Source organism: Perca fluviatilis, chromosome 19 (genome assembly GCF_010015445.1).
Source record: "Perca fluviatilis chromosome 19, GENO_Pfluv_1.0, whole genome shotgun sequence".
Taxonomy (NCBI): domain Eukaryota; kingdom Metazoa; phylum Chordata; class Actinopteri; order Perciformes; family Percidae; genus Perca; species Perca fluviatilis.
In genome coordinates, this window is record NC_053130.1 from 8,797,213 (window position 1) to 8,809,774 (window position 12,562).

General features: G+C 41.3%; 1 protein-coding gene across 1 annotated transcript in view; it reads right to left on the reverse strand.

Moving 5' to 3' along the window:
• Positions 1-48: 48 nt before the first annotated feature.
• The window catches only part of peli1b (pellino E3 ubiquitin protein ligase 1b), a 44,199-nt gene continuing 31,685 nt past the window's right edge, over positions 49-12,562 (reverse strand). The window contains exons 5-8 of the mRNA XM_039783419.1: positions 11,672-11,773; positions 11,288-11,485; positions 9,652-9,840; positions 49-4,353 (exon numbers count right to left, since the gene is read on the reverse strand). Coding sequence (XP_039639353.1) covers positions 3,775-4,353; positions 9,652-9,840; positions 11,288-11,485; positions 11,672-11,773 — 1,068 coding nt within the window. The 3' untranslated portion in view covers positions 49-3,774. The remainder of the gene's footprint in view (positions 4,354-9,651; positions 9,841-11,287; positions 11,486-11,671; positions 11,774-12,562) is intronic.

Below are 12,562 nucleotides of genomic sequence, written 5' to 3' on the forward strand. Positions count from 1 at the left end.
CAAAGAGATTTTGTTAGTTTTTTTTAAATCATAACCCAGCACACGGTGAAATATGTCACTTTTACACTTTATTGTTTAAAGTTGTTACAAAAAAAGTGTTTGTTGAAAACATTCTTTGCTTTAGCCTTTACAAGCACAAGGAGACTCCGGACAGGAGGAGAAGGAGAAGAAGAAGAAGAAGACGAAGAAGAAGAAGGAGAAGAAGAAGTGGAGGGGGAGGGAGGCGGACATGTGTTGGAGTTAAAATAGGGTTGAGATAAGAGTACAGAAACGGAGTGAAGCCCTTACTCGCACACTTTATCCACAGAGAGTCCATAAAACGAAAACTGGGTGAAAGAGACACAAAACTTTAAATCCACAATAGACTTTTTGTTACTTATGAGGTATCCTCAGAAGATCTTAGCAGTGTGTGTGTGTGTGTAAAGATGTGACACAGGCCATTGTTTTCTCCCTGAGGTGAGTTAGTGTGTTGCAGTCCAAGCACTGGGGTGTTGAAAATGAGTGGAGAACTTCAGTGTGGACAGAGGAACACACACCAACTGCACACATACAATCATCATGAACACATAAATTACAATCTCTCTCTCTCTCTCTCTCTCTCTCACACACACACACACACACACACACACACACACACACACACACACACACACTAAAACAGACACGCCTGTGTGTAGTGACGAAGATGTTGTGAACAGTTTGGAAGTGACTCTGATCAGTGAAGCTGCTTCAGTGTTTGGGAGTTTCTACAGTACGAGTGTGTGTCTTGTTCTTCTGAGAAAACTGGATGCAGGGTGGGTTGTGTCCGCGGCGGGAGACTGGGACAATTTGTGCTTTACATCGTGTGCAAAATATCTGGACTGCCTTCTCTGCACTCATTACTCGGTCTCAGTCTGTGTGTGTAGTTTGATGGGTCTACACTACAGTATAGGATGTCAGCGGTCGACATAAAGGTCCATTTAGTCGCCGTACTGTAATCCAGCTTTCGATCAGATCGTGTGATCTTCCTCTGCCCAGTTTGTCATGAGATGTAGATGCTCGGATTTCTTTCTAACAATTTACGGACTTCCGGTTCATGTTGGCTTAAAAGTTGAGATGAAAATTCAATTTTCCTATTTCTGTTTTTGTCTTAGTTTTTTTTTTTTTGCACGTCAAATCAAATTATTTATGCATTCAAGAAGTGCCCTATGACCTAAGTAAGTTCCCTGGGAGCGGTGGGGCGCAGTGCTTTTTGTAAGTCAATACAAATTTGATCAAAGAAATTATGTACACTTTGTTTTTGTCTCTTCCCTGTAGAGATGGATTTTTGAAAAGCTGAACGATTTGAGGAAAATATCGAATCCAACTTTTTCAAACAAATTGAGATTGAAATTATTTTTTTTTCTATAAATCTCCAGGCTTTTATTTGTTGTAAACATAGTTTTAAACCAGACAGGCATGTACCGAGCATTATCACAAAGTATTCTTCTTTATACCTAAGTGGAATAAGATAACAATAATACAGTTGGTTGTTATTTAGGTCCTCCAACTACAGCTGAGTAAATGTGTTGATGATAGCTGTCACATCTGGTTAAATCTTACATAATCATTTAAGTTATATTTAAAATCATAGCCGGGTGGTGTGGCCTTGGGGTTGAGACGCCGACCAAAAACTGCAATGTCAGTTTGTGTCCAGACGTTCCCCATCTCTCTCTCTCCCATAATCTTTCAGAGCTCTTGTGTTTAACTGCTCTCTTTCAAATTCAAGTACAGATTTTGATATAAAAACAATTAATAATTTAGCCCTAATGTGCGCTAAATTAGTCCATTTTCTATAGAAAATTAGCAGACTTTATGTAGAAGTTGACTTTTCTCTGACTGACTGGTTTGGAGGACCATATTAACGAGACAACAGCCAAGAGTTTCTTTTGGTTGTTCGGGCCACCTCACAGAATTCCTGTTTTATTAAACTACAGACCTTTATTTGTGGTCTACATAGTTTTAAACAAGACACACTTGTACCACATTTATCACAAATTGATCTGTTGGCGACCACGTCAATATAGCAGGTGAAATGAACAGCCCCTACAGCTTGTTAAGAAACCTTTAAAGCACTCTCGTTTAGCCCGAGTGACTGTTATTAGCAAAGCTGTTTGAATATATAAACGTAAGTAAATGAAAGAACAGGCAGTCCTGACATTTTTGTACTCGCGTTGTAGAGCTCGTCGCTCCTAAAACGCTGCATAGGGACCACTTCACACGGTTTGAAAAGCACAAATTTATATAAAGCCCTGATGAGTACGCACGCATCCATGAAGAGAATTGTGTAGCTTGAAGCCATGCATGTGTTTGTGTACATCAAACCTGAGTCAAACAGCCACAGTTGTCTTCATCTGAATGTGTTCAGATGGATGGGACTTTCTGCACTGTCCCAATTCAGGTGAGAGAGAGAGAAGCACATTGAAATGACCTCAAGTCCTCCTTCTTACAAATCATGACCAGTATTTAGAATCATGCCTGAAATGCAGTGCAGTAAACCAGTGTTTTTCAAAATAAAACACGTCAATATCAGCCTCTGAAAGCATCTTACAATATTGGCTGGAGTGAAAGTTTTCATTTCATTTAAATGTCTAGTTAAAGACAGTCAGGGTGTTTTTAAGCATTATGTGTTTGCTATTTCTCAGCTCAATGCTAAGAAGATTAATACAGATAAGAATACTGTCTGGAAAAATAATGGCTATCATTCATGCTGTAACTGTGCAGGTGAGCTCCAAACATCACAGCAGAATAAGGAAGAAGCAGCACTTTCTCTTTTTTCTGTAACATCTGTATTCTTCTTTTTATAAATTGAATTAATGTGTGCAAGTTTGACCAGGTCTTGTTAGAGAGCGAGAGTGTGTGAGTGTGTATGTGAGAGTGTGTTTGTTTTAGCTACATAGCTGCGGTATCATGGCTAACCTGTGATCGGAAAAGATCGACTCACCTGCGAAAACGCTTTCGCTTGGACTTTAAAGGGAGGGAGCGGCCCATTTAGGCTGACTGAGTGTTACAAAGACGCCCAAAAGACTCAGTTTCCCATAATGCTGCAGGAGGTTTCCGTTCCAAATCTATTGCTTTGAATGTGAAAAGGCTGAGGGGTCAACACACAAAGTGAGAGCACGCCAGAGGACGGGGTGTATAAATACGACAAACCGATCTGAGGGGGGGCAAACATGGGGGAAAGACACAGAACCCTCAGAACACACCTAGAACTTTATATCTGATCAACAATATACTGTTTTTTCAAATAATTAAAATGCTAAATAGTATTGAAGTTAGAAATATCTGACAGATAAAGGATGAAGCAATGGTTCCTGGGCCATAAATAAACATCTTTGTTTAAATTAGCTCTAAGAGAAGTACACAGATGTATATTGCAACAATAAACATGAATAAAAACCGTATGTTTGCACTACAGTATATTAGTAATTTAGAAAAATACTGTTGTTGAAAGTTCTTTCCGAGAAAACAAAAACAAAAAGGTTTACCCAGCAGTGTTCTCTGTTTGGTTTTTGTGTCTCTGGTTTCACATGAAAATATAGAAATCTTTGTTGTCATTCATGAAAAAGCAATACAAAGGTCACTTAAAAATGAGAGAGAGACAAAAAGTCCAGAAAAAAGTTTATACCTTAATTGCAGAGGGGGAAAAAAACCAAATCTGTGTAGCTCCCTCTTTTCATTGAAGGGTCAGCGTCTTAACAAAAAAAAAAACTCCCCGCTGTGCTTCACACAAGGGATGCTGGGAAGTCGCCCCTGCTAGTCGAGGGGCCCCTGGAAGATGAGTCTGACGTAGCCCTGCTCACCAGTCAGCTGTTGGGCACAAAAGGGGCAGGCGGCGTGGAAGGTGTGCGTGCCGTGCGGCAGCGGGATCTGACTCCAAAAGGCTGCCGTCTTGTCTGAACAAACGTGGCCGCAGGGGTTAAAGGCGTGAGTGGGCGGGGCGGCGTCCACGTAAAACCCCGCCTCGCAGCCCAGCCACAGCGGCACGTACGGCCCTTTAGCTCGACACATGGGACACTCCCTCTGCCGGCCCTCCCGGCCCTCCATCTCCTCGCGGTGGTTGCCCCAGTTGTGGTACCCGTGCACGTGGCCGCACTGGAGGTAGACCCAGGGCTGCTTCTCGTCCGGCGTGTCCTTGCGACGCATGGAGGGGAAGGCCAGCGTGTTGAAGCCCACGGGGCACTGCGGGCGGGCCGCGTTGATCTCCTGCCGCAGCGCCTCCAGGTGTTTGAGGGTGGGAGTGCGTGACAGGCCTTCAGCGGTGCGCCACAGCAGAGTCGCACCGCATAGGTCGATGAGAGAGCCGTCGACCAGCTCCTGACTCTCAGTCTCCACCTGGAACAGAGAGACGTTACAGAGATGAGCTGCTACAGATAACAGGAGAATAAAAATAAATAAATAAATAAAATACAGCAGGTCATAGGCCTACCCTGAGATCACTAAATACCAAACAAGACAAGATGTTACAATCAGGGCCGTTGCCAGGATTTTAGAAATACTGGAGGTCATGAGTCCAAGAAGCCCGTCCACCTCCAGATATTTTTCCATATTTATTTTTTATTTAACTGAAATTTTGTATTCATGTAAGTTTCTCAACATGATTTTCTAAAGAACATCTCTTTGAGTTTCATCTGCTCTACCAGGCCTGACCTTTGGTATAGGAAAAGTTTTTAAATTGTTGTATTTATTCATTTCTTACAATTACATTGTCCAAATGTAAGGTCACTGAATCTAAAGAACCTTACTTTTAATTTTAGAAAACGTAAACTGCACTTTAAGTCAAATTCCCAGAAATAACACCTACTGTAGTACTTGACCTCGGTTTCCCTCAATGGTAGCTACAGGCTATTTATCATTCATTTTTTGGAGAACATGGATTATGTGTACATGATGGTGTTAGATAAAAAGTAAGGAGATAACCAAAGTTAGTATAATTTTTTCATGGCAATACATACAGCATATAGTTGTTGAGCTATTTCCCGACTGACCCACACTGCTATACCTGGAAACCCACTGCTGGCTTGGCTAAACAATCACTATAATACATACACTGACTTTTAACTTTTCTCTATTAATTTATTCCAGCTTTACTTCTGTCAGAATAATATGAATGGGAACTCAATTTTGATATTAGGATGATAGTCTTGAAAGATAATTGTAAAACAATATTAGGAATGCTAAAGATTATTTCAGATTATCTATGTAACAGGTTATTATTGATTTATCTGTTCATTATTTTAATACATTTTTTTTATGAAAAGTCCACAAAAAATGTAAACTGCCCCTTTAAACCGACATCTTTAAATGTCTCTTTATAAAAATATTCAGTTCAAATTCAAAAAACACAAAAGCTGATCTTTTTTTTTCTCCAGGATTCTCTAAATATTCCTACTTGTTCTATTTTTCTTATGTTGAACGGATTCCTACCCATTCAAATTCCAGAGAGTGACATCTTCAGTGACATCTCCAGCCCCCATGACAGTAAATAGGATAAGCAGTTTAAAGAATGGATGGATGGACATATTGTAGTATTCATCTGAGCACAGTAGGTGGCAGTGTAACACAGACATTTCTCCCTCAAGACAGCTGTGTAATGCAGGAAGGAGGCAAGATTTCACTAGGAAATAATAAAATATAAAAAAAAAAACAACGGGGGTGTAAGTAAACTACAATCTTGATGAAGCACTCGGTTTGGCTCGGTCAGATCAGACACAGAGGGGAAATTCCACTTTTAGAAAACCAGACAGGGACACAAATGAGAGGATGAAGAGAGAAAGACACAGCAGAGAGGGAGGGAAAGAAAGGGACAACTACCCACTAACTATCTGAGGAAAAAAAAGAAATGAGGGGAGCTCCCAGGGTTTTTGGTGAGCTCATTCATACTAACACTGGTGTTGATGTCACTGTGCTGCTCAGGGAAAACACATTTCTGATGCGGCAGCACAACGCTGCCATGGGTTGATGCGTCCGTGACCGTTTTTAACCTTCATTTGTCCAGGGAAGGTTCGCTGAGCGCATGTGTGCTCTTTATGTCACACACTGATGCAGTAACACACATTCACACATCTGCCCAGTCAAACTGGAACGGGTAAGAGTTCGGTCACGGTCTCGCTCGAGGAAAAACTGTTTTTTTCCCCCTCCCAGCTGTTTAGGTGATTTCAAACCAGAAACCTTTTGGATCACATGGCTGCTCCTCTAATCAATAACCTACCGCCACATCTACGAAAAGATGACAATGTGAAAAAATATTTGTCTGATCAATAAATAACCACACTCAAGTTTAATGATGTGAGCGCTCAGGTGTCGATTCAATTCGTGTAAACATCCGCACACTTTCACTCTCGACACAGTTATAATTTAATTACACAGAAGCAAATCATTTATCGACACAAACACTTTTATTAAACACAGCAGGAACTCAGACACTGTACTCATTTATTATACTTTACAACAGCCCCCACAGCAGGCTCACTGCAAACTGCTGTGTGTGTGTGTGTGTGTGTGTGTGTGTGTGTGTGTGTGTGTGTGTGTGTGTGTTGCACTGTAAGATATTCCTAATTAAGCTGGCTTCAACCTTGTGTCCAACTGCAGAAGGGCAGGCAGCTGCCCTGTTGGCGGGGCTGTGTGAGTCTGTCCACAAACTGAAGCGAACCTGCTGCACATAAAATATCTCCTTATGTTTACTGCTTTAGAATAAATAAAAAAAATCCTCTAAAACAAAAATGTTTTTTTTTTTTTCTTCAGGCTAAATCGCTTTCTGGTGTCATGTTTTTCTAATGATAGATGGGGTGTTTTAAACAATCTAAAGACAGGCAAGATTAAAAACAAGGGATTTTAAATGCCTTAATTTATTCAACAGCACACTTCAGCTACCTATTAACACACAAACACACATACACACACACACACAAATATATACACAGAATTTGCTGAGACAACTATCCTACCCCACCCCCCATTCCATCAGAAAGTCCTTCAGCTGTTAACCTTCGCTAACACAGGGCAGTTATCCCATTTAGAGAGCTGTGAGGGGAGGGTGCAATACACTAGATTACATAGCTGAAAGAGCTTTGTCTAAAACGACTGTATATTGTTAAAGACCAACTGAAATCACATTTAGTCATCCATTTTCCAACGTCACTGTCAACATGTTTTTGAATGTATTGATAAGAGTTTTTATTATTAAAAAGATGAAAAAAAAGATGTGTTTGGGGGAAATATAAGAAATGATCCTTTTCCTCTCAGTCAGCTGAAGGGGTCTGTGTTTGATTGACGGCAGCTGACAGGCTGAGCCCCGGCAGGGAACAAGAGACAAAACAAACTTGCACTGTAGCCTACATGTCATGTGCAGGTAGTGTGTTGTAGTGGTATTAAAGAGTGAGGAGCATACCAAAATCTGAAAAAACCAAAGTGGTATGTTTACATGCTGTTTAAGGTGCTGCAGCTAATTTTTTTAACCTTTATTTATCCAGGTAAGTCGATTGAGAACAACTTTTCATTTGCACCGACGACCTGATCACATTCACACAGTTACACAATCATATCTGGAATTTGCCCAGTACAACCACAGTCTGATCTGCTGGCCACTGATCAGCTCCACTGGAGCGGTTGAGGTTAAGGGCCTTGCTCAAGGGCACCTCAGTGGTGGTAATGAGGGATTAACCTGCAGACTGACATAAGAGGTGCACCTTTCCCAGGTGAATGTTTGTTTGGTGGCTTGTTCAACAAGCTAAGATGTAGGACAAGACGTGCGTTCATGTTTGTTAGTTAGATAAGAAGGAGACGTTAGCAGAAAAGCTAATGTGGGTTGTTGTTCAGAGTCTGTGGCTCTTGTGTTGTGTAGTAGGCTGCTGAGATTGTCTGCCTATGATAGAACGCTGATGTTACGGCTTGATGCAAATATGATTTAAAATCAACCTTTTGATTGGCTGTATGGACACAAGGTATCCATCTACTTAGATGAAATATTGTGAAACTAGGGGGCGCCATCATGAAACCAAAAAATATATAAAATATGAATGTACTTTTGGTTTCTGATTTTTCTCAACAGGACTTTTGATTCACAGAGCAGATATGTAAAGTATGCTTAAGCAGCTTAACTACAGTTTCCAATTCTGATTCTAGTTTCTGCATAATAGTACCTACAATAAACTAAAACTAATCCTTCAAAATCTTCTGTGACAGCATCACCATCCCCCAGAATGAGACAAGACTCCCCTGGGTTGTCTCCACTCCTGTGTGCATTCAGCATGGCAATTAAACCCCCATCATGTTCTGTCAGCGTACATAATGAAAATAGGTGCTTTCCCAATAGCCGACTATCTAAATTGTCAATCAACTGTGGAATAATGAGTGGTTTCTATAGTGGTGGATAATGCACACACAGTTAACTCACTGGATGGTAAAGGGCAGGTGGAGATAAGAGAGCTGTTAATTTGTGCTGCACTGGAGAGACTTGAAAACAGGTGGGACACCAGATAAAGAGACAGATTAATGTTAGAACTGCTGACTGTGTGCTTGTGGTTGATGATGTGTATGTTGTGGGTGGCAAGATGGAGAGGAGAGGAACAGAGGAGGAGAGAAACCTAATCATACACACCACCAACAACCTAAATGCAATCAGACAAATGCCACATGACAGCGGGAGCGTTAGGACTGGCTCAGAGGCTCTGACGTCAGCTGGAGGATCCCCTTACAAGGTCCTGTTACACACAGCTTTGACAGCCGGACCTGTTGCCATGGGGAAGGCATCCCGATAACCTCCTGGTGGTGTTAAGCTCTGACTGACCTCCCGCTGCCTGAGCGACAGAGTTGGTACAAGAGTGCGAGTTGGAGTGATGGAAAGAAAAATAAGCTTTTTTTTGGTAGGAAAAGCAGTTGCATGAAAACATTTTTTTTCATGATGACAGGATTTGTTTTGTTCATTACTTTGTTCATTTTTAAAGCGGCTATAATCAATATTTGATTAAACAATAATGTGACAATGTGAAGGGGGTCGCTCATTGTGACGAAGCTACAGAGAATTATCAGTCACAGCGTAATTTCGGCTGCAGCAGGCAGTTGTTTTCAGAGAAAAAGCTCTAAAAACCAACTGTATACTACCTGCCCAGCAGCAAACAGAGACAGGCACAGTTAGAGACTAGCTGCTGAACACAGTGGAGCATTTAGAAGCTAAAGTTGGCAGTGACTAAAAACAGAGATAATATTGAACTTACATTCCACCAGGTGGACACAAACATGACTCCGAATGAATGATAATGTTGCTCTGTAACTGCTGGATGTGTAAATAAGCAAGGGTTTGTTAAAAAGTTCACCATATCAGCTTAAAAAGTAATATGTCTATGTTGTGATCACAAAATCCGCTGCACTCACATGGCTACAGAAATCATTATTAACATCGTTATTACAGACTGTCAGCTGCTATCCCGTCTATCCTTACCTTTTGAAAAGCCACAAGCACAGTTCCTTTCCAAAGCAGCAATGTTTTATTATGGTTAATCTCAAACTACTCTGTGAACACACCCTGACTGTGAAAGCCCTTTAGTAGTTGAATATTTGTTTTGAATGTTCTGAGAACACTGAACGCACCGTGTTCAGTGAATGTGGCGCTACATGTTTAGCATCTTTTCTCACCATCTTTCCCCGCTGCTGTGCTGAGCGGGTCTCCCGCAGGGTGAAGACGTTGCCGCAGACTGAGATCTCCCTCCAGACGCCTGGTTTGGAGTCCTGGGTGAAGCCGTTTCGAGGGTGCATCACCAGCACGCCGTTGGTGGTCAGCCCGTCCATTTGACCATCTGACGTCTTCCATTTAGCAGCTTTCTCCTGAGGAAAACGAAGACATCGGAGGGTGTGATCAGAACGGGGACAAGTTAAAAGTTTATTATGCAGTCCTGAGTCAGAAATCTGTAATGTCTTGTCACTCAGTTGTTTATGAGAAGTCGGTATATTGTCAATCGTATATTCTTATTTATAGTGGGACATGACCATCTCTCTCAGCACTCAACACCAAACATCTGAACTCAACAGGGTGCAAAGCACAATATAGGGTTGAGAGGGACTAGTGGAAAATGTATTCCTGACTTGTCTAGCAGCAGCATGTTGTTGTACGCAGTGAAAAGTGTTGCCAAAATGTCTGAATGACAGGCTGCAGCTTGAAAAAAACAAAACTGTAAAGCAAATTATTAAGCATCAGTTAAGATAAGATAAGATAAGATAAGATAAGCCTTTATTGTCTCCCATAGGAGAAATTTGTCTTGGGCACTCGAGAGAACAAGATGGCGACACATCACGCATAACACACAATAAACATACAGTTAACCAACTTACAACATAGTCACACATTTCCTCATGCTTCAATAAACAACGAATAACACACGAACAAACAACCCCCCCCCCCCAACAACACAGCCTCCCCCTTGAATTACACAAATGTTTAGATAATGATTGCACATTTCCCGTTAACTCATGCTGTGGTGAATAACTTCTATATTGCACACTGCCCCATTGCATAATACCATGTCAAATATAACAGCAAATTATGCAACAGTACCCTATCATTGCACATCCTATAACCTCGATGTTCAGTACCAAGTCTTATATAGTAATAGTCATACATAAATCACTGCAGCCAACAGACGCAGACACACACACAACACAGACATACACACTCTATCTGTTATTATTCATTAATTTGATTGCAAGCGGCACAAAATGAAAAGTTCCTCTTTTTTCATATACTTTCATAGACACTTTTTTTTTTTAAAGATTTTTTTTGGGGCATTTTAGGCCTTTATATATAGGAAAGCTGAAGGGGGGGGGGGAATGACATGCAGCAAAGAGCCGAAGGTCGAAGTCGAACCCGCGGCCGCTGCGTCGAGGAGTAGACCTCTGTACCTGGGCACGCGCTCTACCAGGTGAGCCACCCAGGCGCCCTTTCATAAACCAGTTAGACAGGACATTAGTTGTTGTCCCTCTGCTGTCATGACAATGTCAAATCAAGAAAAATAATGTTTGCTTCTGACATTAAATGAAAAAAAAAATTATTACAAAGTAAAAGCAAACATGATTGGGAAAAAACAGGTTAAAGGTTTTGGACAGAGTTTTATCTTTCATGTTACCAGAACACAAGCTAAATGACTCTTTCCTGTCTTATTCCCTCAGGTTTTTTTTGTCATATGGTTATTTGGTGCTTTCTCCTTTCATCTTGCTGCCTTTTACTGTCTTATACTCGCCTACACATGTCTGAAGCACCAGACAAAACACAGCTCACCCCGAGGAAGATGTTCTTGGAGGAGTCAAAGCCGGCGGCATAGATGCGTGCGGTGTAAGGCGGCGTGCGCTGGCACATGATGCGGCAGGCGAAGCGGGAGATGGTGCTCTGGACCGACTGGGTGTCTGCGTTACTCTGGCTGCCCGCCACCGTGTCCGTCACTACATAGTCGATGGGACCCTCTGTTGATCGACCGATCTGGTGAAGAGAGATGGAGATGTGTTCTGACATGTTTCAGACGAGATATCAAGAAAACAATGCATTCCAGCTATGAGGTTAGAGATGAGATTAAATTATTGCGATATTACAAGTAAGTCATGTGAGAGGGAGTGAAGTGGGAAAAAATAAGGACTGTAACTGGCTGTAAAAGCTGAGGCTTGTTACCTGGAACATGTCTGTATTGCTGTCATGGGTGTACTCCACCACCACCGTCTGGGCTCGAGACAAAGTGTAAGAAATGCTGTGCTGGTCTTTGTTGCTTATGGCCTGATGGGACAGTAAGGAAGAAAGGATAGATGAAAACAGAGAAGACAGAGAGACAAGTAAATGTTCTCAAATCCAGCCCTTCACCTAAAACACATGTCAAACTCAAGGCAAATCCGGCCCGTTGCTGATTTTGATCCGGCCCGTATATCACTTTGGGTTCACAATACATTTTAGACTTCCTAGTTGTGCGTCAAACCAAAAACACAGGAAAGTGTTTTTTAAACTGCAATTACCTGACATTCAAAGCAGACATATGGCAGATTTGCCGACTCTGACACTCAGAAATTCCCCCATAAGCAGAGAGTTTTCATATTCAGGCTGTGAAACATGTTGTTAAAAAAAAATAAAATGTATCATTGTTTTGCTTGATTTGCTAAATTCTACGATGGCTAAGGAACTCTTTTGATGACTTTTGTAGAGCTTCAGGTCAACAAAAATTTGACAAAAAGCGTACAAAAATGTCAGAAAAAGCAACAAATTTACAAAAAGGTGACAAATGTCTGAAAAAAATGCCACAAAAAAGTCAGAACAAAAACAACAAAAATGAGGAAAAAAGCTACCAAAATGTAAAAAAAAAAAAAAGTGACATGCATTAACAAAAGCACGTCAATAAACTCTACATGTCTGGCCCTTGGTGTGATTCTCTCTTTCCATTGTGGCCCTTAATAAAAATTTGTTTGACACCCCTGACCTAAAATGTACACAAGGACTGAACCTGAACATGCTTTATGGCAAAAAAGCCTGCTCACTGATCCTCACAGAGAACAATAGGTACAAATAGGAAGGGTG